Here is a 25220-nt window from a genome sequence, read left to right as displayed (position 1 = left end):
AAGTCTTGATTCTCCAGTCCCTATTTTATTTTTCTTTGATCAAGGTAAAATTATAAAATTCTCATTTTTAAGAAGTTGGGAAAATGAGGCTCCAAGTTGTTACATTAGTTTTCTAGAACAGAACAGTATCTAATTAAAATTTAATGTGTATTCTCATGACATATTAAAATATTTTTATTATTCCTATCATCAGCAGCCAATAAGAATAAACATTGAAGGCCAATAATAAATTGAACTATCTGTTATCTTCCAAGTTTCCCCAACCTTTGAATACTGAGCTATAAGGACCTATCCCCCAAATAATACATTTGTATTGAAAGTAGTCATTTGGCAATTCCAAGTCCTTTCTGAGTGCTATCAGACTCCAAGAACATTTGTGCTTCAGACTACTCAAGAAAATGAAATTAAAAAAGAACTAAATCTAGGTTTATTTGTGGAAATTTGTTATTTTGAAGAATTCTATTAGGGCACATTACAAGTGTAGATTTAGGAGTTAAGTAGATGAGCTCATGAGACTGGACGTGGGTGATTATATTAACTGTTAACTATTTTGTATTAATAAAACTTGATAATGGTATTAATTAATAATTATTGCACTAATTAAAAACTCAACTCCATTGAAGGAAGTAACCCATTTTGTAGACCTCTTGTGGGTTCTTCGAATATAGTGCCAACTCTGCTTTCAAAGTGTTTGTTAACCAGGACGGTGAAAGCTAGGTAGGTATACTTCTCTGTACTGGCATTCACTGGCACACTTGGGATTCTGTCTTTCTCTGGATGAGTGTGTACTCTACAAACACATGGATCTACAAGTGCAATTTTGTATTCTGCCACCGTTGAGGAAAAACACTTGAGATTTGCTTGTTAACATTCAGGGGATTCCCTTCAACTCAACATGGAAAGTGGGACTTCTCCCCTGAATGCATGTCTCTGCTTCCCTGCCCTCTTCAAATCTGCCTCTCTCTGTGCAGTGAGCTCCCCATGCAGAACCAGCACAAGCCTGCCTATGAGAAAATTTATGTTGCTTTCTGCTCACATACAGATGGCCCTGGAGTGAATATGATGCAGTAATTCAAATTGGACTAGCACCTTTTGATCTGTTTATGAATGGTATTGCATCCCCATGAGTGAATTAAAGCACTGTGGTTTCTGGGCAATGGTATTATTCTTGCAAAATTTGTCCTGAATTAAAAATATATATCATCTAGAAAGAAATAAGAAATTCTGGCCATCCAACATTTATCCAGAGTGAGTTTCAGTTTCAGAGCAGTTTTCTGTTATCTTCGCTGCAGATTTACTGTTCCTAACTATTGCAGCAGAATAAGCAGAGATTGGGTTAAGAACATCAAAGTCACAGCCGACCTGGGGATTGTCCTTGCTTACATGCTTAGGTGTGCTAGCTTCTAAGTGAGCAAACTCTCATTTTCTAAGGAAACAAGTTGGTGCAGTTGGGCGGAACCCAGTTCTAAACCAGCAAAGTTTCCCCATGAACTGTTTTCTCTTGGAATTGAAAATTAGTCAACTTTTCATTTCCAAACTTGAGGAAAGCTTTGCACTGCAATTAAAATGGAGAAGTAGGATGGATTGTTGAGGAAAACAATAGAAGTGGAATGGGAAAAAGAAATTTAAAAGCAAATAATATGAGAGGTTATGCAAACTATGTTCTTCAATGAGATAATTCTCCTATCCTCCCTCCCTCAGCAGTAGAGCAGTGGGCTGTCTTGGCAGAGATTAGTCTGCCAGGAGTCTGCTAGGTAGTAAAGGGTGTCCAGTCTAGGGATTGAACCTAGAGTCCTGGCCTCATTAGGATAATAGTCTAACCGTCTAAGCTAATTAGTTGCAGGTGAACAATATGGACCGTGGACTGCATACTCAATATGACAAAAAGAGCAGGAAATTATTTCTGGGAGATATTTGGTTTGCTTTACTAATGCCCAGGAGCCCTGCATCTTAACCCTGGGTGCCACAGCTTAAGATTTAGCCCCTCTAGGCTTGCTGGCACTTCTCACTTGTCAATACTCCTCTCTGACCAGTTAGATCTACCTATACATCTGAGGGGAAATGAAAATGTAAGGAGCAAAGGAATGAATGAATGAAAAAACTGTTAGATTCATTCATTCACTCAAAAAGGATTTATTGACTACCTATCCAGTAACTGTAACTATGCATAGTTGCTAGAGATAAAGTAAACAAGGCAGAGTCACTGACCTCAAGAAACTCAAGAGGCCATTAATAAGGTGCTGTGACACTATGATGGAGAAGAGCTCAGAGTGTGTAGAAAGCACAACGGAGGAGGGCTTCTCCCTTAGGGAAAGAAGAGGTCAAGGCTTGGCTAGTACTTTCTAGGGTGTTTGGGTGAAATGGAGAGGGCTCTAAGGGCAGGGCATATTTTTTTGTGAATAGCTGTTATTAAATGCTTCAATAGGTATTTATTTCGGCTCTAGGTTATGATAAAAGCTATACTAAAAATAACAGATGTCAAAATGTGTCATTGTGTGTGAACCTGGGTTTAGAAGAATCTTAGTCTAATTGGGAAAAAAGATTAATTCAAGTACAGAGCATTTGCAAGTAACAAGAACACATTGATCGAGATGATAACAATAAGCCAGAAAATGTTGAAACACAGCCAAGTAAACACTAGCATGGTTTAAATGTTTGCTCGAATGCTGATGTGGCATCATAGAAAAAGATTGTAAATTTTGGAGTCAAACATTTGTTCCAAAATGAACTCTACTATTATGAAGAGTATGACCTTGAATGAGTTCCTAAATCTCATGGAACCTCAATTTCTGCATTTTTAATTAAGAAATGAATGAATGAATCTAAATATAAATAAATAAAAATAAAAATGCAGATTAGTAGTACCCACCCTGTGGGCTTATATGGATTAAACCAGACAGTGTTTGCCATACAGTGGTTGTAACAAAGTAATATATATATATATTTAAAATCTATGTGGTTTTCTGTTTCGTCATTTTAAATACTAGAGCTTTTCTCTAGTTGTCCCTAAGAATTCAAGGAGAATGAAGGAAGAAATACTCAACCTCTGCAAAACAGGATTAAGTAATAAGACAAAGCCTTGTGAATATGCTATTGTCGTAAATAAAGATGACCTGGGTTCCTTCTTTCTCCCTCCTTGAACGTATAAAAGGCTAAGTGAGTCTAGATAACCCAGATCATAAAGCTTTCCCAGTGTGTAGGGAAAATACATCAATTCATCATAATTTATTACCTTAGCCAAAAGCTTGGAGTTGGAAAGGAGCCAGACATGATATCTGAGAAGTAGTGAGGAGGTACCCCTTTTCTAGTGCTGGAGACAGCTAGAAGAAGGACAGATAAGGAGAGAGAAAGAAATGAGTGAAACTAGTACTTTAGATGGTGCATGGAGGACAGATGGGTGCTTATATCACTGCTTCCCATTTAAGATTCTGGAAAAAGACCACACATCAAATGGGGCATGGCCACATCTACTTGGTGGTCCACTATGTTTGTGCACAAAGGAGGCCTTGGGTTTTGCCTTTCCAGGCTGCCCTCAGATTCTATGTGGTTTAGAGGCTGACTAGAGAGCAAGTGGATCTACTTGGGGCCTGCTGTAGCAGGGCAAGGGCACCCTTACAGCAATGTCTGAAGACTAACTGCCAGGTCAGCATGCTGGGTGGAGGGGACCACCAAGATTCAGGGCACTGCAGCCAGCAGAAGCTCATGTGAAGGTCAGTCAGAGTGCCATTCATGCAGCCAAGCTCTAACCAAGCAGAACAAACAGACTGAGAACAGCCTCTCAGCCTAGAGTCAGAAGGGCCAGCAACAAACCTGGGGACAAGGGACTTCTCTCTAGATATAAGAGGATACCACACCCAAGACCCCCTCTTCTACAAAGACCATGATCCACCCAATCAGACCTGCATATGCCTAGAAGCCATCAATGGAAGAGAAGTAGTGTGCTCCTCTTCTACTGAGAGGCTAAATAATTTTATCCAAGAGACAAATGGTCTACATAAAAGAACTTTGTCAATAATTCATTACAAAAAATTTTAAACATACAGAAAAGTTGAAAGAATTTTACAGTGAACATCATATACCACCAACTAGATCCTACCACTCGTATTGACTATACTTGCTTTATTACGTATGTAGCCATCTAGCCATCCTCTCTCCATCCATCAATCTAAATTTTGATGCATTTCAAATAAGGTGCATGCATCAACGCACTTTGCCCCAAATTATGTACAAACTTGAACCTGTATATCACTAACTAAAGTTCCATATTTGTCTACAGTTCTTTTTTTTTCTTTGGAGATAAAATTTACATATAATGAAATACATAAATCTTAAATATGGCATTGGATAAATTCCAACAAATGCATACACCTGTGCAATCCAAAACCCTGTGGAGATACAGAACATTACCATCATCCCAAGAAGTTCCTTGTATCCCTTCTGAGTCAATCTCTACTCCACCCTCACCCCCAGGCAATCACTGTTCTTAAATTTCCATCATGAAATAATTTTTCCTGTACTAAAATTACATATAAGTGGAATCATAAGTATTTAGTCTTTTGTGTGTGGCTTCTTTCACTCAGTGTAATGTTTTTGAGATTATTCCCTATTGTTGCATACATCAGCTTATTCCTTTTGATTGCTGAATAGTATTCCAATGTAGGAAATAGATAACAAATTGTTTATCAATTTGCTTGTGGATGGACACCTGCTTCTCAATGAATTTAAAAATCCATTGAAAATTAATTATGTTAGACTAAGTCTAGAATTTAAACTAGGATTTGGGAAAAAAGTTAATGCTTGTCAGCATGTGGCAGGGGGGCTCAAAAAAAGACTAGTTTGGTTAAGCACAAAATAAATGAATTATGTTTTTTCAGAATATCTCAGTTGTAGTGTGCTTAAGCTTTTTAACTCTACTTGCAGGCATCCAGTGAAAGAAGTAGCATTTTCTTGTAAGTATTTCTCTTTTCTCCAGTAGATATGGGACGTTCACTTGTCTTCCGATGGCTGTTGACCTCTCAGGATGAGAACTGTTCTCCATACGGGGTCAGGTTATGCCATGATTTCACAGGGAGGAGGCCGAAGGGGGAGGAGAGGTGCTGCAGTGACTCAAGAACCTCTGCCTGCTTTCTATTGAACCCCAGTCCCTTTCTTCCTGTCTTTAAAATTAAGTTCAGTCATAGCAGTACCCTTGCTTAAATGGATACGCTTTCTCAAAGTGAGAAGAGAAGCAGTCAAATACAGTGAAACACAAGGAAAAACAATTTGCAAATCATAGCATCGGCTCTTGACAAACTTTACGGTGTAGGTGAATAAAAGAGAGTATGGCACGTACTTTTGGTAGAAGTGGATGGGTTATGGTGTTGGAGCTTCTCACATAAAAGAATGTGAGGGAATATTGAGTAATTTCATTATTTATGTCATTATTAATTTATTATGTGATTAATCAGAAAATACAGAAAATTTTCTTAAGACAAAAGTATGACTCAGTTCAGCTTTCAGTTGAAAGAGCCCCATCCGTTACCAGTTTGAGTTGGGGAGAGTGGCTTCTTATTTTGTGTTTATTTTGTTCTATTTCTGTCAAAAATGAAGTTTTTCTAAACTGAATATCTGATCATAGGAGTCAGATCAGAGCACTTCAAAAGTCTCAAAAAAGAACACTTCAGTCTAACACTCTGATCAGTTCCTAAAGTGTCGTTAGGCAAAATAGAGGGCTAGATTTGGGGAGGAAGGAAGGGATGTGGAACAGTTCACATTCCTTTACACGCTGTTAGAACAAACAGCTCCTCGTGTACCCCGGGATCATGTTTTCTAATAGTACTTTCATTATGGAATAAATCAACGTCTTTGGGGCCCAAATCATAGTCTCTGATTGTAAAGAAATCTCCTGATATCATCACGCCCTGAATGATTAAGTGATTTTCTGCCTTGAAAGGATTCAGGAAACACTATCTTTTAGCATTTACTTCCAGAAGGACCTTCCTTTGGTGTCTAGGGAGACCCTTTCTGTGAGACATTGGATACAGATCCAATGACAAATACCCCAGTCATCAGTTCTTTAAAAGAGGGTCTATGACAAAGTTGGACTCCAGGTATAGAGAGAGAAATTCATTGCAAAACCTCACTAATCCTGTTTTTGTGTGGTTTTGAATCGTTATTCTTCTCACGTGCTTTTATTTAATGTCCTATTTTCCTAACTTTGAGTTGGGGACCTTTTTAACAAAAACTTTGTTCGTTTGTGTTTTTTCCTTCCCCCAGGGGAAATACTATAGTAAGAATTTATTAATTACATATATACCTTAAAACATGGAATCTTTTTCTAATTAAATAAAATTCCTACATTTATATGTTACCTGAAATATACTGTTTGCATATAAATTTGGTTTATTTTTTCTGACTTGTGTCAGAAAAATTTAACTTTTTAAAGATAGTTCACTTAATATACATTAGAACTTATTACATCTCACTAAGTATAATTTTGGCTTATATATTTTTAGTTATGACAGCTAATTGACCAGTATTTAGGAGAAGAAAGGGTTTAGTCTCAGGTTGTACAAAAGGAAAAAAAAGAACTATAAAATATTGATTAAGGTCAGTGTTTAACAATAAATTACACCAATCAGTAACTTAACAACAACAACAAAAAAACCCTCTGCCCATGTCTGACCTAGAGAAAGAAATTGGCTTATTTTTAGTTACATTTGAGAAACAGATAGTGGTATTGTTCTGTGTGCAGACTGGTAATGCAATTCGTCATACATCAGCTATCAAAACAATAAAACGAAGTAAAATGTCATTGGGCATCAAACAACAACGGATGATGCTTCACAGTCTTTGATTTTCGGGAAGATAAATACAGAAGTTTGCTAAATGAGAATTAAAAAAAAAAATGGTGTCATCAGGGAGTAAATAATGGTATGTTCTCAGCAGGTTCAAAAAATTTTCTCTGTGACCAAATTCATAAAGGTTATGAAAAGATGAGTTGACTTAATTTTTTACCCAGAGATTTAATGGGTCTCTGCAACTCTGTTTCAAGCTGTAGCTTGGAAATGTAATTCGTTTTAATTAATCATAAAGTTATGCCAGGAAAGTGTTCACGGTATTACTGTGGGTCTGGGCTGCTTGAGATTCTGTTGAACAACTTCCTGTCCACCCCCTCTCTTTCTTTTCTTTTTTTTTTAACTATGAAGTCAAGAAGAATGGGGGAAGGTGAATAGATGTTTTTCTTTTTGATCCAGCAACTTGTGTGGAGAACTTTTAATTATACAGAAGAGATAATTCAGCAAGATATGCACTGAGACGTAATTGTATTTTAACTTATTAAAAGAGAAAAGATAAGATTTTATTTTAACGGAGTTCTAATTATTGGGCCACATTTAAGCCAAATGTTTATAAATTAATGAAATAAGGATTGAAATAAGAAATACCTCTAGCCTCTGTGCTAAGGTTGGAAGAAAGTAAAGTAATATTTAGAAAACCAGAGGGTCCCTGATTTTGTACACAGCTGAGTGATCTTGGGCAAGTCACCACCATTATCATTACTTTTCTTGTTTATGATCAATTTGACAAACATCATGGAAAATCCACTAACATTCAAGAGATTGTCTCTGTTTATATAAAATGAAATAGAGTATTAGAAATTGGCTCTGGTCACTTATTTCAGAATTCGTGACTTCTTTACACCTATTTTTTCCACATAAACCTAGTTTGTCTCTTCTATCAGATCTTAAGTTCTCCCTAGGTCAGAAATGATGTTGTTATCTTCTTGGGTTCAGCATTCAGTAGGTGTTCACCAAGATAACACCGAGTTAGGAGTTACGAGTCTTCATTTAAAATAATTTCCCTGAATGTAATTAAGGCCTAGCAGAAAGAGGCTGCTGTTTTCATAGTCAGTAAAAATGTTTTAATCCTAACTCCCTATCCAACTGACCATGAGCCCATGAGTAAGCTCTAACCTTTCTGTGCCTCGGCTTTCTTATCTACCACATAGATGTAATATTTTAAAAGTATATTATAATGATTCATAGATGAGAGAGTTCTTTGACAAGTTAAAAGTGCTATTTAATTTTATTATCATTAATAGTATAAGATTTGTGAAAACGTAGGGAACAGATTTTGCTTTTCTGGCTGGATGAACGAAGAGGTGGCTTGTATATATGTATGGTCACAAATCATTCTCTGAGCACTCATAATTAGAGTCCACCATCTTCTAAAAATCCTGAATGGGTCCTGGGGCCATCCCCTGTGAAGGCAGAATTTCCTCAATTGTAATCCAAGTTTGGACTGGCTCAATTTGTCTGTAGTTTCTTCACTCTGCTGCTAAGTAGTTGTATGTCTTATGAGAAAGGTTGGTATTTTGAACCACACTACTTTGGTTACTTTAGTGGTCTTGCCACCTCAGGGAATTCATAGGCCTCCTAGAGCCCTTCATTTGTAGTGCTAGAAGCCCTTAGTAAGCGAGAGAAGCTGGATCAGCTTGCTTTGCCCCACAACTCTCTTAAGCTAGTATCATACTGAGTCATTAAAACACATGCTTCTGGATGGGACTGGAAGAGACAACAAACTCAGGTTCTAGGCATGAGAGCACTGTATTCAGTGCATTTAGTTCAGCCATCCTGTTCTCAGGGTTCTGGTCCATGCATCCTCATGAATGGATCCCATGGACAGGTCATTCAAACACAGTTTGAATCTACTTAGTGAATGCCTGGGACAGAGTAAGTACTTAATACTTTTTTAAAGGAATTAACAAAGGATTCACATAATAATGTGCACTGAGTACCTACTTTATCCATAATTGAGGGAGACACATAAGAAATATATGACATGGTTCTATAGCAAATATTATAATTTACCTCAGAAGACAAAATGTGCATATAATGAAATATTTGAGTATTAAAATAGGGAGTTTTTAAGTGATGGAATGAATGATTTAAAGTATAGGGCTATAAGATCTCAAAGAAGTGGGGAACCAATGAAGAAGTCTCTTAGGAAGTGAAACTTGAGGTGAGCTTTGAAAGATGGATGGGCTATGAGAAGAGGAAAGCATGTTGGCATTCCAAGAAGTAGTAACAGCATGAGACAGTGTCTGGAAATGGAAATAGATGTGGAAATGGTGTGTGTTTTACTCTACTTTTGGGCAATGGAAGGGGGAGGGATTCGAGATGGGTATTTAAAACAAAATAGGATTATAACATCCAATATATGTTATAACATAACCTATAGAAATACTCATAAATGGGTACTAAGATATGTGTAGAAAGATGTTTATTGTTTGAAATGGCAAAAATTTTGAATGCCACCACTAGGGGAATGGTTAAATAATTTATGGTGCATTCACATCACGAAATACTAGGAAGTGGTTGAAAAGAATAAAGTAGATCTTTGTGTGCTGACATGGAAAGACCACCATAGAGAGACATAACAGTATATTAATGGCAAAAGTGCATTCATGTAATATTTGTCACATTTGAAAATAGATTTTAAAAAATCAAAATAGTATTTCAGGAAGATTACTGTGGTGACATTGTGTCAAATTAAAAGGGAGTAATTGAAAGTGAAGAGGGATGTTGGGAGATGTTTGCATGAGTACCAATGTAGGAGGCCAAGGATAGGGACCTTAATGTTCAAGAGAAAGAACCCAGAGACACTCTGCAGAATGATTTTAAAGGACTTCATGATAGATTCTTAACATACGGGATGAAGGAGAGAGAAGAGAAAAGAGATTTCCAGGTTTAAGCTCAGGGAATATACACTAAAGAATGATTTCTGCTAACTGGAACAGACCTGTGTTAATAGGAAAACCTTCTTGAAAGAAATTTTTTTTTTTTTTCCTCAGGATGGAAGAAACAGTACGAAATCTATTGCAGAGTCAAGGACCTGCAGAACAGAAAAAAGAAGAAACTGTTAATATAATGGTCTATCAGGTACACCATGTTTCTTACTCTTGGCTGGGTACTGGTTGCTTGTTTTTCTCGTATTTCTCTAGCTCTGTCCTCCCTCACCTAGAGATAAATAAACAAGTATGGTCCAGATCCCAGTGGTGGGAGCCACACAGTCACCTCTGTTTGAGGAATCATGTACACGTTTATTTAACTCATTTATTTCTGGAAATGAATCTCAGAAATGAACCTCTACTGTGAAACAGATGATCGATTTGGTTGTAGGAAGGTGCAAAATATAACTTTATAGTGAAACAGAGACCTGTAAGAGTATTGCTGTACTCTGTGGTCAGGGCCATAAGGGACGTAGCTACAACATTCTTTAAGAACACAGAGGAGAGAGTGACTCATGCTATCTGGGAAGTTAAGGAATACTTCCTTGAGCTTTGACATTTAAGGTGGGCCTTAGGAATAGAGAATGAGAGGAAGGACATTCCAGGCAGAAGGGAAGGCTAAAGCAGCAGTGATGTGAATTTGCGTGGCAGGCTCATGGAGAATAAAAAGCTCAAGATAACTAAATGATGGCCTGGTGAGATAAAAAGTTTGACGATGAGACTGAGGATGCACAGAAGAGCTGATCAGGTCATGGTTGTAGGCTATGCTCATGGGACTGGCCTTGCCAGCCTCCTCTGGCAATGTGGAGTCTCAAGAGGTCCAAAGGGAATAAGTGGTCAATGAAGTAACAAGTTGTCATCTTCTAATAGCCCTCATCCCACAGTTCTTTAACACCAGCAAAGTGGTCAGGCTGGGAAGCAGGACTTCTAGTCTGAGTGTGACCCAAGTTGGCCATACAGATGAGAAGGCTCTGGCAGGGCAGGAAAGAGAAATATAGCAGAAAGAGCACCGATACTCTGTATAGATAAATTGAGGACTTTTATTAAAAAATCACTTAAAATCACAAATAGAGACCCAATATCCATTGTACAACTATTCACAGAAAGCTAAGAAACACTAAAAAAGGCAAGAAAATAGGCAGAAATTTGAGGTAATAACTCGGCAGCCCTAGGTTTTTGCTGGCTAAAACACAAGTGGGTTTGGGAGGCTAGTGTAGAAACTGGTTGGTAAAGATAATTTCACTCTAGTTTTCCTGAATTCATGAGTTCAGGGCTCTGTAGCCCAACTTGTTATGAGGAAGAGTCGAGAAATCTGATAATAAAAGTCACCGTATCATATAAAGTTGAGAAATCTAGGCAGAGTTAGTCTTAAGAAGTCTATGTCCTAAATAGTTGACTCTTGAAATATATACAGGGCTACTTGATGACAATGGGAACAACTGTTCTCCATCTCCAGTGAAAACAGCACAAGGAGTTAGCTTAAGCTACCCCAAAGAAGATTCAAGTTAGCTCCATAAAGACTGTAGACAAATCACTAAAGTCCGTTTCTAGGGAAAGTTTAGATTCTTCTTGAGGGAATGGTCTTTACATGGGAATGCATGCTCAGCTTTTCCTGATGTGTGGTTACCTAAAGTTAGGATAAGGATTTAAGTCCTCCTAGCCCTGAATCTCTCCTGGGTATTATATCTGGTTTGGTAGAAAATTGAGGTATAAATAAAAAATAGGACTTGATTCTGCATTAAGTGGTTCTGTGCAGCCTGGAAGAATCCTATGAATCTGAAACGTAAGTCGTTTGTTCCCCCTCACAAGTAACACCAGGCTTCAATTATAACTAAATAATGAACATCGCTCTTGTGCTTTTTCCAATCTCCTCATTACGGCTCTATTTCATCCAGGTTCTAGTTTTCTTTTGATCATTCCTTTCTTATCTTGCTACCAGTTATTAGCCAAATCTGTGGTGTAAACACTTAACATCATCATCAAAATTCATTTTTGAATCTGAAAGCCACTTAGAAAAACAGATATACTTTAAAAAATGTGTTTTCAATCTATTTCCTCTCTATAACCCAGTCTATTAGATTTGGAAAATTAGCTCTTCCTTCTAGGGAGGAGACAGCTATTAACTTGAATTAATGCTACACGGAAGGGATTCTCCAGTCATTGCTCTAATTGGCCTCAGGCTCATTATCTGGAAAATGGGAGAGGGACATGGGTTACATGACCCATAAAGGGCATTTATACATTCGACAGATATTTATTGAGCTTCTAGTATGCGCTAGGCACAACCTTGTTCTTTGGGAATTCAAAAAAATGAGAACAGAGAGAGAGGAAAGAGAAGTGTTGTTCGGGGCACTGAGTCCCAGGGAGGTCCCCATCCTCTCACAAATTCTAGTGTTCTACATGTGGCTAATTGTAGCAAAATTTATTGTGCAAAATGTGTGTGGTAATACTAGTGGAGCACATAGCTAACACCTCCCTAAAGCCAAATTCTGTCTTTCCGGTGAGAGCTGGGAAATTTATTGCTTCATAATAGGGGGTGTCATTAGCACACCTGACTCAGATTTTCCAAGTGCAAGATTTCTCTGATGGAGCCAGAGGCCCACGTAAAGCTTAGGCCCATGGGAAAGCTGGAGTTCGTTTCATTTTCCATAGTGGAAGTGTTTGTTCTGAGGCTTTTATCACTGAGCTAATATAATAACAACAGAGTAATAGCTTTCTGTGTTCCAGGCCCAGGCTAATTGCTTTGCATGCATTAAAAGGTGGTCATATTTTGTTCAAAGAGTGTATTTCTGAAGACCTTTCATTATTTGTTACTTGTGTAATTTATAACTTGCATAATTCAACATGGGTTCTCTCAAAGGACGGTGGGTGTTTGTATTCAGCAGCCGAAGCATTCCTACCAGGTGGCACTGAGTGGTTTACAGTTTACTAGCTTTGCCATTGTGTAGCTCTTGACTCTTCATTTGGGAAATTTTCATGATTTCAAATTTTATGCATGAAGTGACATTAATAACATTTTTATGTGACCACAATTTCAAATTTGCCTAGTTCAGAGTCCCATAGAATGTGACTAGAGTCTAGCTCATTCAGTCCCCACAACAACTTTGTGCGGAAGGTACTGTCACTATCCCCATCTTGCAGATGTGAACGTAGACTCAGAGAGCTGAGCACTTGCCCAAGGTTGCACAGCCTGGAGGTAGCATGGAAGAGATTCGAACCCTAGTTGATCTGACTCCATGGCCTCAGCTCTTTATGCTGAGGAAGTCTGGAGAGGTTAAATGATGGGGCCCAAGTTACCCAGCGGGTTATTACCTAAGTTGGGACCCGGATATAGGCCTTTCTGCTTTCTATCTAGACCTCTCTCCATTCATCCGTCCATTCATTTATTTGCTCATTTATTCATTTAAATGACAGTTATTCATTTACTTTCTTATCTAAATGTATTAGTTTCCTATTGCTGCTGTAACAAACTTAGTGGCTTTAAACAACACGAATCTATTCTTTTATAATTCTGGAGGTCAAAAGTCTAAAATCATAGTGTTGTCTGGGCTACGTTCTTTCTGGAGGCTTCAGGACAGAATGGTTTCCTTGCTTTTTCCAGATTCTAGCCCTTCTTGGCTTGTGGGCCTTTCCTCCATCTTCAAAGTGCATCTGTCCAACCCCTGGTTCCATTGTTATATCTCCCTTTTCTGAGTTTGGCCTTCTTCCCTCCCTCTTATAAGGACCCTGTGATTACATCGGGCCCATCCAGATAATCCAGGATAATCTCCCCATCTCAAGACCCTTAATTTGATCACATCTGCAAAGTCTCTTTTGCCATGTAACATAACATGTTCTCAGGTTTCAGGGATTAGGATGTAGACATCTTTGGGATGGGGGTGCATTATTCTGTCTATTACACTAAGTAACACATTAACCTAGCAGGCTGACAGTACCCAGCAAACACCAGGCTGAGTGCTGGAGACACAAAGGTGCCTGCCTGATAGAAGCCTTATCCTAGAGAGCTCAGTTTATAGGATGCTGAGAGGGCAAGGGAATGCAAATAATCAGATATATGCAACAATGTGATAGGAGCCCAACTAGCAATTTGCACTGGTTCCGGGAACCCAAAGGAGGATGCCACCAAACCTACTGCACTGTTCTCCCTGAGAACTCTGCCCCTGCCTGGGACTTATTTTTAATATTTGTTTCCCTTTAGTCTCTGCTGTCTCTTGAAATGGACTCAAGAGCCATGAGCTTCCTCATGAGTCCACAGCCCGCCTCTCTCGGAACGTCTAACATCCCCTGTATTTTAACACAGCGTCTGACTGTCAGGACACATATGTTTGGTGCTTTACTGTTTACAAAGTGCTTGCACAAAAAGGATTTCATTTGTTCATTCCAACAGCCTCTAAAATAGGTATTATCATGCTCATTTTGAAGATGAGTCTCAAAGAGGCCTGTTTCAACTCTGGCAAATGCTAAGTGGTAGAACTAGAAATAAATCACAGACTTTCCTAAATGGGATACATAGAATAAAGCTAAGCAGTTATCTGTGGGATAATTTGATGGCAGGCTGGGGAGTGGGCACAGTATGAACTCCCCCGCTCACGAGTCACTGTCTCAAAATACAAAAATAAATGAAAGGAAACGGACATAAATTAATAAGCTATTCAATGTTTATAGCTGTCATTTCCCCTTTGAGTGAGACGCACATGAGTAAGAGAAATATTGTCGTTAAGTGCAGGGACAGTGTCATACGTAGCACTTAGGACAGACTCATTTCATTAGGGGAAATAAAAGACATCAGAAGATTGTCTGTAGAGGAGCCTGAATAAGTGGAAACACCTTCAGTTTCTCTTCTGCTTTGTTTCTTTCTCCAGCCTATATTCTCTAGGTGTTTTGGAGTTTCTTATGTGCTGTGTTGTATGTTACTGTCACCCAGGACACTAATTCATTTAGTTAAGTAGGTTAGGAAACTTATGTTAGGAAAAAACTTATGATTGGACATGAAAGGGGGCAATTAACTGTAAATGAAATGGAGCAACTGGTTAGAGAAGGGGCATCATTCCTTCAGCTTCTTCTGTGAAAATATTTAAACACAGGCAGCCTGAGAAAGATATGAATAATCCTAACACTAACGATGGATTACCCCATTTACAATCCTCTTGTGTCCCTAGCTACCTTCTGTGCTTCTTTGTTGTAGCTGATACACGTCCTCTTGTCTCTGCTTTTCCATATGGAACACAAGTTGAACCCACGTTAGCTAATTGTTTTAGAAAGACAAAAGTGGACAGACAAGTAGAAACATTAATGAGGGGGAAAAAGACCCGCATGTGAGTACAGCTCCTGACACCAACAAGACTTACGACCTCAGATAGTCACTTCAGCCCTGTGGGTTCCTCCTTTTTTGTATTGGTAAAAGATGAGGTTTTGGACTAGATTAGGGATCACAAACACAAGTAGCTACAGTTGTCAGATAATGTAAATGGTTAAATTGGGCCAGCTATGAGAAAAATCAAGTGTCCTCTAAGGGTTTACATTCTATTTTTCCACTTTTGATAAGGAAATAGGTACAGAGAGAGGATTTTTTCTTTAATTAAAAGACAAAAGTCTTGCTTTTGAAAACTATACAATAGCAACTCACGCCTGGTTTAATGCCAAAGGACAGTAGAGAGTGGTGGAGACTGTGGTAAACTGGAGAGTCTCTCTCTGGCCTAAAGGCAGCAGCCACAGCCCAGCTGCAGCAGATTCAGATGACCAAGAAGTACAGACCAGTGTGGACAGATGGCCACATGTTTCAAAAGAAGATGCAATTTCAGGTTTTTATGGGCAGTTTCTTAGTCTGTAAAAAGGTTTCTTTTTTTATACACAGACTAAATAAAACATGTGCTGGACTAAAGGCAACCCTCTGAACAGAAAGATGAGTTCTAGGGTTTCTTCTTCCTCTTAGAACTCTGGGATTTTGCTGCTTCTTTGCAATGCCACGAGGCCTGGTCTCCGGGAAGTGTGGCACAGTGGGCATCTGCCTATCGCACTATGACCCACGGTAGCCAACACCCAGCACCTACATGTACTGGACATATTCTAATCATTTTACAAGTGTGAGCTCATTGCATCTCCACAAGAACGCTTTGAAACTGGTACTATTATTTTCCTCATTTTACAGAAGAGGAAACTGAGGCACAGGAAGGTTAAATTGCTTGGCCAAAGTTACACATCACCAATGTTAGGTCAGTTGAGCTTCTTTGCACTCTTCTGGCTGGCTGAGTAGGTCACCATGAGAACAGAGGGCAGGAATTTGTCAAGAGCTGCAGCGAGTCACTGTCCCAGGAGAGCACATGGAGAGGTAGGTGGAGTGCTCGGCAACGTTGCGGTGGTGTCCAAGTTTGCCTCTCTTCTCCTCTTCACTCTGTCCTCCCTTCATGGAGAGCCCTGAGCTGTGTGTTTTCTGAGCCCAGCTCCATTATTTCCAATGATGGTCTATGCTCAGTCATTGCTCCCTTAGCCTGCATTTAAGACACTGTAGTGTGTTACCCAAGTTATTTCCATTTGAAGCAATCAATTGAAAATCAAAATGACTTTTTCCTTAAATAATTCCTCAAAAATATTCTCAGATGTGATTAAGCAGCTGATGCTTGGGGAAAGGAAACCTTTCAATTATCCTAAAATCTGTCAGTCATCAAATATATATCCAATTCCTGTTATGTACAGGGAAAGCACGTGACATAGACTGGGACTTTCCTTACTGAAGCCCAAGGCCTGCCTGGTAGAGATGTTACTTGTTTCGCAAATTGTAATTCTCATCAGGGGAAATTTTTGACTTTAAACTTTAGGAACTTTCTTTTTAGGAAAGTTTTGACTTTAAACCTCACTTCCTCCTTTCTCTGTAATTACTTAAGTATACTTTAAATTCAAAAATTTAAGTGCACTAGAAAGAAAAGTTGCAGTTGAAAAATTATAGTAAACCATCAATTACAAAAGATACCTTTTCTAAGAAAGCTCTTTTAAATAGCAATATTTGTAGTGTATTGAAAGTGTGAGTTTTCCAGACTTCTAACATAATAGCATTCTTTTCATGAACGTATGTGAATGCAAGGCAAAACTGCAGTGTTGGTGGTTTGCAGGAGCTGCAAGTTTCCTTGACTTGATTTCCTGGCCGAGTATCAGAATCAACTGAGGGAATCATGACAGATTCAGCTATCTGGCCACCTCCTTGTGTCTTCTGAGTTACAATGATCTGTTGTGTTTAGTCATTTCCAAGTTTTATGGGTCATTTTGATTCCTCTGGTCCATAGATGTGTTGGAAACCAGTGAGGTACCTCAATACCCATCCATTCCACCATCCCTGTTCCCCCATTTTGCAAAGGAGAAAATCGAATTGAAGTTCAGAGTCCAATTCTCAGTCCAATGTGTGCTATATACTTCTAGCCTGATTCTTTCACACACAAAGCTTGTTTCAGTAAGTGCCCTGGCAGTTAATTAGCCAAGAGAACTGAACTCCGTAGAACTCTTTAGAGAGAGCTTGACTGTAATGCATACAAGTTATTCAAAAGAGTTTCTTTTTTTCCTTTCTTGCCTAAACAAAATGTGGTAAACAAATGCAAATACATAGATCAGCAACGAGTACATTCAATAAGTGCACACCAGTTGGAAAAAATGATCTAAAACTCTCCTGAGTTCTGTTGAGAGAGTGGCTAAGTCTTTGTATTTATAAAATTATAATACGAAATAGGATATGAAATATTTGTATTGAGTGCTTTTCTTTATGTCTGTGGCCTGTAATCACAGGAAGTCTCAAGTGCCTTTGACTCTGCTTTAAGAAATGTGGCCTTTTCTTTGAATTGCTGTGAACTTTGAATAGCTGCTGAAGTGAGTAATGGTAATAAAGGGAGTATTTTTATTGTGTGTTAAGTTTTAAGGGTTGAAACAGTTCCTTGAGGAAGCAGTTTTCTTCCTTCCTCTTTTTGTTCTTTTTTGTTTTGTTTTAAGGCACATCCTTTATTCATATAATAAGATAAAGAAGGCAGGATTTCTCAAAGCCAGAGTGTGTGATGAGATTCAGTACAGCCAAAAACATTGTCCTTCATAAAACATTTCTTTTTCTTTGAAATTATTCTATAAGGTGAGTTTATGATTTTACACTCTATGGAAATACTTTCGAGAATTCCAGAAATTTTCAAAATAGTCTCATCTGGGATCACCTACTTGTTAGCACACTGACTAAGGAGAGCATTCACTCTGTAACTCCAAAGTCATATTAAATACTTTGAAAGGAATAGAGGAGTTTTAAATAATATCACTAAGAGTTTAAATAGTTACCTACATTCTTGGGAATTTAAAATCCCTCGTTTAATGGGTTCTGACTCTACTTTCTCATTCTCAGTTTCTGCCTAAATTCTGTGCTCAGACATGAATGCTTTTCCTGTTAGATGTTTTGACCCTAAACTGAACTCTTCCCAAGTAAAAGCAGAATATAATCTCTCTGCTAAAATAAATGTAACCTGTGAATAAATTGGTGCCCTGGAAAAGCACCTTCTCTTCATGCAGGTGGGCTGGTTATTGTCCATGAATGTGAGCCACGTTCCTCAGCTCCTCTCAGCAGAGGGCCAGACTTCATTTTGGAATACCCAGAGAGTGTTTCAGGTGGGAGGTCCCGTGGATAGAATGTTGCCCTTTAGTAAGTGTGTGGCTTGGGCAAATACCTTGGGCACTTCAGATCATTAACCAGGTATATCAGTTATTTCTTCCTCGTAGGGAACAAATGAATTTGAGCAGAACAAAATCACGGTGGTATCAGTCATTGAACTTTGGTCCTATTTTCTTAACTCGCCTGAGGCTACAAAACTATAATTTTCTTTTTTTTAGGACTTGGCTTATCAATGCTTTATGAAATGGAGATAAAATAATCTGTGGGAAAAAACATACAATTTTGGAATTAGGAAATAGTTAAGAAAGAAGTGGAAAGCGCCTGCTGGAAAAAAGTACACTTTCATTACCGAGATCTCTCCTGCGCAGTAACGTTTCAGCTATATTGTCCTTATTGATTTTGTCTGCACAGCCAGCACAGCCTGGCACTGAAGAGGAATCACCAGGTGTGGAGTGAGAGGAAAATGTTCTGGCCAGGGGTCTGCTGTGTGCATTGAAGGCATTGCAGGATTCAGGTGTTAATATGCCTGACAGGCATGTCTGAGGAGGCAGAACTGCAGCTCTTGCTGGCGTAGAAGCTTGTAGCTGAGCCTTGTACAGCAGTTTCTGGGCTTGGGAAAAGTGGCCATGTGCCAAAAAAGTATCTTCCCCTGGACTCAACTATAAAACAAGGGATTAGACTATGACCCAGAACAATTCCAGAGTCTCCAGCAGCTGAGCCTGGGCCTTGGTATATTTAAAAATTTCCCCGGGTGATTCTAATATGTCATGAGGATTGTGACTCAGTCAACACCATGATCATGAAGATCTTTTCTAGCCAGCTCAACTCTATGAGGAGGAGTGCAGGGAGAATATTCACAAGGAAGTTTGACTTATAGGGTGTAGGAGAATGTAGAAGGTCAATGGAACTTCCTTGGTTGTTCCCTCCCACTAATACTTTTGCAATTGCCTGGAAGGAGAGGTTATCTAATGTTAGGTCGCTGAAGGCCTGTGCCGGCTGTGCCCGTGTCCAAAGGTGGAGAACTTGCCCCCCATGCACTGGGCCTTGTAAACTCCTCAAGCTCTGAAAGGGTGGAGATAGTGGCGAAATTCACTGAACACGCATTGTTCCCTTCACCTCATGTCAGTCTGTCGGCCGCTCATTCAAATATGGATGCAAACAGTGCTCAGCACTTCTTCTTTTCCCCATGTAAGAGCTAATTTAGGTTAGTAATGGGAAGAAATTCTCTGAGGAAAGGAAAGTAGTAGACCGTTCAAAGGAATGCCAGGAGAGTTCATGGCACTCTCAGCAGCCCCTGACTTTCTAGAGACCACATATATAAGGGATGGTGGTTGGAGAATGTATGAAAGGGAATTAAAGTAAGAAAAAGTTTCAGGGTCGAACAGAGCTGGAAGTGGATCCCCTTTTTCTCACTCAATTAGTTTTGTCATCTTGGGAGATTTAATCAGTTTGAGTCTCACTTTTCTCTTCTCTATAATGGGTATAATAAGGCTAAATGGAAAGGCTGCTGTTTTCAAAGTGCTCCCTCAGACATGATTTCCTCTGACAGTTGGAGATAGTGTATGATCACATGCATAGCACATGTTTAGTATTCAACAAATGGTGGCTACTATTATTATTACATATCTAGCCTATCTATCTACTCATCTGCTCTTTCTCTTCACACAGCCAAATTCTTCCTATTACCCTGCCCCACTCTAGCCTATCTTAGCAGCGAGCACCATGGAAGCTGTCAAAAACCTGAAGTTTCAGCATTGGAGAAAATAATGAAATGTAAGAAATGTGGACATTTCAGGAGTGCTAAACCCAGGGTCAGGTTCCCAGACAGGACTGACCTTCTTGGCAGTATCTTCTGCCACTGCACAATCCTTTCATCCCCAGACCCTGTCTACCAATTTTTTCTCACTTAGATATGTTTCTCTGAAACTCCATCCATTAACGCATCACTCCATGTAGAAAAAAAGAATCAAGAAGGTAAATACTTAAGGGAAGGTTGTTTACATGTTAGTGTGAACCAGTTAAATCTGAGGACGTTGATGACTCATCTCAGAAAACTGGAATTTAGGATGTGGGGTTTGGAGGGGAAGGAGACAGGAAAGTAATTTCCCAGAGGTAATTTAGGAGCTTATAAACCTCCATGTTGATTGAGTAAGTCTGGGTGAGACTTCACCTTGGACAGCGGGGAGAGGTGTTAGGAAGTAGCATAGGGATACAGAAGTGAAGAGAAAGTCAGCAAATGTGACTTACAAATTATAACCATCGTATCTATGGTTTGGCAAGTGTTATATGCGTACAAAAAGAGAAGGAAACCACTGCTCCTCTTTGTCCTCCTGCCCTCCTATTCTCAGGACCCAGACTCAGGCTGGTACGATCATAAGTAGCTGTTGAAGGTCGGGTATGCTATCCCAATGCCATTTACTACGTGCCGTCTGCAGAGTGCACCAAGTGTCAAACTGACTAGTTCAAAGGAACTTTTGGAGCAAGCTGATTGAATTGGGGTCTTATAATGGCTTATATTCTTCTCTTATCTGTTTAAAAGAATAGCAAAGATCGATTGTCATTCATGATGATTTCATGGTTTTGTAAACAGATCAAAATATATGTTTTTCAAAATGTGTTCTGTTTGGTAGTTTTGCCACCCCAACCCCCAATAAATTTTGTTTCTATACTAAATTGGTAAATTAGCAAAGTAAATTCATTTCTCCCCCTTAAGGCCAAGCTTATACCTTAGGCTGAATTAGCAAGCTTCTAGTGTAATTATAAGTGATGATCTGAAAACAATTCCATTGCAAATATTCTCCTACATCCATTTATATTTCATTTACAAAACAACTTGTAAATATATCCTTAAGATATGAATTAGGCTGTATTTCTCTTGAGTCACTATATTTAATTTCCTAACCCTACTATTACTGTACTTTTTTTTTCTCTATGTATTTTTATTACCTTTTCTCTCTTGAGAATTTGAACTTCACCATTGGAGGATCAGCAGTGAAAATTGCCACCATAATGATTAATATGTGTTTTACAGTTTACACTTTCACAGCATCATCTCACTTGCTCCTCACATTAACTTTTCAAAATAGGAAGGGCAGAAAGTTCAAGTTCACTTTACAGGTGAAGAAACTGAGTTTCACAGAGGAAGTTGACTTTTGAGCATCGTACAGTGTCCTGCTGCAGTGGACTTGGTCTTTTGATTCCAAGTCCCATTGTCTTGCAGGGGTAGAATTAATTACATTCTGTGCCAGTAGTTCTCAAATTTGGCTGTGCCTTGGAATCATCTCAAGCTTTAAAAATTAGTGATGTCCTGGATCCACCTCAGAGATTCTGATTTAATTGGTCTGGGGTGTGGCCTGGGCATAAGGATTTTTTTAAATCTCCACAGGTCAATTCTAATGTGCAGCCTGGGTTGAGAACACTACACACAAGGCATTAGATTCAAGTAGATTTTTCTTTTCCTGCTCATCATGCTAAAGCTTCCTACAGCCAGGGTCTTGTTTTCGTTAACCTACCACCAGCACTTACCCCGGAGTAGCCAACTGGTGCCTTGTGTTTAGGAGGTACATTGAGCTTCTGGGGAAGGTGGGAGTTGAGTTGGTCCTTGAAAGACAGTAAAATTCGGATAAATGGAAAGGTCATTTGGTTTTATGAGTACTCTGTTGAGACACAGGAGAAGATTATGGGTATTACAGTGAGGTACAGCAAAGGATTATGGGACTCCGGTGAAAGAAATCGAGAATTATGGGTAAGCTTAAAGCCTTTAGAGGCCGACAGCCTGGGCTCAGATCCTAACTGAGCCACTCACAAGCTGTATAATGTTTGAGGATTTACTTAACCTCTCAGGGCTCTGGGGACCTCACTCCCTGCCATATTCAGGTTGGTAGTGAGCTCATTGTTGAGGAAGCAGTCAGGGGCCAGAAGTCAGGCCAAGACTATTGAGAAAACATGAAAACATGGGAGAGATAGGTCAGTGATTCACTCAGGAAAATGACTAGAGTGTAGGGTGGGCCCAGTTCAGAGACCCCAGACTGGAGAGAGTGAGAACTAGTGGACATGTCTGAGGAAACAGAAGTGTTGAGGAAAACCCTGCTGGTGGGGAGGCCCTGCTGGAAATGGAAAATCACTTCACTGCATAAACAGGAGGGAACCATGGACACCATGAAAACAAGACAAGATTCTAAGTTCACCCTAATTAGTGTTGCTTGTTAACTAAGCTTGAGGCCTATTTTCCTTTTTTAAAATTCTAACGATTAGCAAGTTTTAGAGAGTTACCACACTAAGACTTTGTCCTTGACATAATGAAAGTCAGGGCCTGAAAGACAGCATAGACTTAGCAGAGAGGATGTGGGCAGCCAGGCCCCAGGGCTGATGCTCACAATGAACTCCTCCAACCCCTCTCAGCTCAACAAGTTCAAAGCCTTCCACTTGGAGCTGAGTTTTCAGAGTGGACTGAACTGTAATTGCTTCTGACTCGAAAAATCAGGTGTCTGAGATAGTTCTGGGTGCACAAAGCCAACTGAATTTGATGGGCTGAGAGACTGAAAAGTGGGCAGCATCCTTACTGTGTAGCAAGAGTTACAGAGAGAGTGCTTCAGGGCTAGGGCTTTTAGTGATGGGAAGAGTCTGTAAAGTGATTATCTGGTATCTTAGAGAATGGGGCTGCTTGGAAGAGGTCAGATAATCATAATTTCTTAGGGTAACCAAGAGCATAGGCCATGTTTACCAGCTGTTTATTGTCATGTGGCTGTGCACAAGGTAGCCAGCCTCTGTTACCCATGATTTTCTAAGGGAAGAGTTGTAATGTGAAAGTCAGTCACTCTGCAGAGAAGAACAGGCTAGTTAGCAAGTCTTCAGTGCTCAGAAGGAACAAAGTTACCTCCAGTATCCAGCCAGCTCATTTTGCATGTGAGGAAACAATGTCACAGATAACCAAGGGGCCTTATCAAGACCACACTGCCCCTGAGTGGCAGCTCTGGAACTATAAACCAGTTCAGTAGCTAGTTTTATGTTTTCCCCCTTCCTATGGCAACAGAAGGTTGCTTATCGCTAAGATGATCGTTGGTGGGATCTAGAAGACTATTTGTTGGAATAAGTTGGAAGACCTCTGGGAGAGCCATTTGTTTCAGGAACCACAAGTTGCCCAGTTCATTATTCTTAAATGCACAGGAATTTTGCGTGAAGAAAATGGCTACTCAAATTTTTGATGCACATTTATATTGCTTTTCATATACATACTCTGACTTTTCTAATTGTCTTTTAGGATCATGCTTATTTCTTGCTAATTTATCTGAATTTCCTTCCCTCTCTCACCAAGATGAATCATCTGGCAGGGTTACACATATCTTCACCAAACAGCTCTCTGCCTCTCTGCTCCCACTGTGGCTATAAGTGGCTTGTCAGAATGTACATCCCACTCAGTGACAAAGAAGCATCTCAAGTGATAACTTCCTGCTGCTTTCAGGGGTTAGGGATAAAAATAATAGTTTTAATGTCAAAAAGCACACCAGGACAATATCGCTGGCAGAATTTCTTCAGTAAAATCTGCAAACAGTTGAACCCTACTCGATGCTCTGAGTTTTTCCTGACTAGAGAAAGCAGGTATTATGTAAATTGTACTAGAAAAAATGTAATACTCTTGCTTTATCCTAAAGTTTCATTTAGGTGCAAATAGATGAGACTTCTCTTTGTTCTGACATGAGCCTCCAAGAGAATTAACTAGATAATCCATCTCTGACTTTCAGAAGGACAACTAATGCACCTCATTAGAGCTTTTCTTTTAGGTAACTCCTGGAAGGCGGAAGGTGGGAGGAAAAGAGTACGTTGATTAGAAGTGGGTCTACGAGTCTCCAGAAATTCCCAGGGCATTTGAGGATAGTCAACTTTATGGCTTAAAAGTTGCTGTGTTCCTCTGTGAGATGCATGTGACGGGGGTGTCAGTTAAAGGATAAGCATGCAAAAATCTTATTTTCTAGGAGTGGAAATCAATTTAATGGTGCTTTTATCTTTTATGCAAAAATTCTATATCAGTCCACTGCTTTCTGTTTCTGATAGCAAAATACTTGCTTAAAAATAGTTTTCTGTTGAAAGTACTTTAGAATATTTAAGTATTTCAGCATTAAGCTTATGCATAGTGTCATCAGAGGTAAAACAAGGTGATATCATCCCTCATTCAGCATCATCATATTCAACAACATTGGACTTTCATTGAGTGACTTCTGTGTTGTGCAGGGTGTGGTGATGGGGATGTGATATATAAAATGTTATTTCTGCCCCTGAAGGTCTTGCACTATAATTAGGACTTGGTTAAGCGCATGCAAAGTCTGTTTACTGAACTTGGAATAGCAAATTCTCTTCTCCATATAAACTATTGATTATTGTTGTTGTTATTATTAATATTACATGTGAACACTTAAAGAATTCTTTCTTAGCAGAGGCAATTGCTTCCCAATTCAGTTCAGTTTAACAAACTCAGAAGATATGTAAATATCTTTCTGCCAACAATTATCAAAAAAAATATATATAGTATTGACCAAATTTTCTGAAGCAAAAATTTGGACACATTGGTCATCTGACAATGTGTATTTATGAGAACAGTGAGATAGAAAATTTTAAATTGCTTGAATTTACTTTAAATTAAAATTCTGTTCAGGAATCTCCAACATATGCCTGTTGTAGATGTATATGAAGACAATAGTACTATAACTACCTGCCTACTTCTACCTAGTCAATGACTGAATTATTGGTTCATTTTGGAATAGTCATTGCTCATCCATGAGCTCAGCATCCCTCTGGTGGCTCTCTGGCTCCTGTGTCCTGTGAATT

At 39.1% G+C, this 25220-nt stretch overlaps 1 protein-coding gene across 1 annotated transcript in view; it reads left to right on the top strand.

The window, feature by feature from the left end:
* The window catches only part of NCKAP5 (NCK associated protein 5), an 863809-nt gene that overhangs the window by 601305 nt on the left and 237284 nt on the right, over positions 1-25220 (top strand). Inside the window, exon 6 of the mRNA XM_058549746.1 lies at positions 9833-9920. Coding sequence (XP_058405729.1) covers positions 9833-9920 — 88 coding nt within the window. The remainder of the gene's footprint in view (positions 1-9832; positions 9921-25220) is intronic.

Source organism: Diceros bicornis, chromosome 10 (genome assembly GCF_020826845.1).
Source record: "Diceros bicornis minor isolate mBicDic1 chromosome 10, mDicBic1.mat.cur, whole genome shotgun sequence".
NCBI classification, from domain to species: Eukaryota; Metazoa; Chordata; class Mammalia; order Perissodactyla; family Rhinocerotidae; genus Diceros; species Diceros bicornis.
This window is presented reverse-complemented; position numbering and strand designations above follow the sequence as displayed.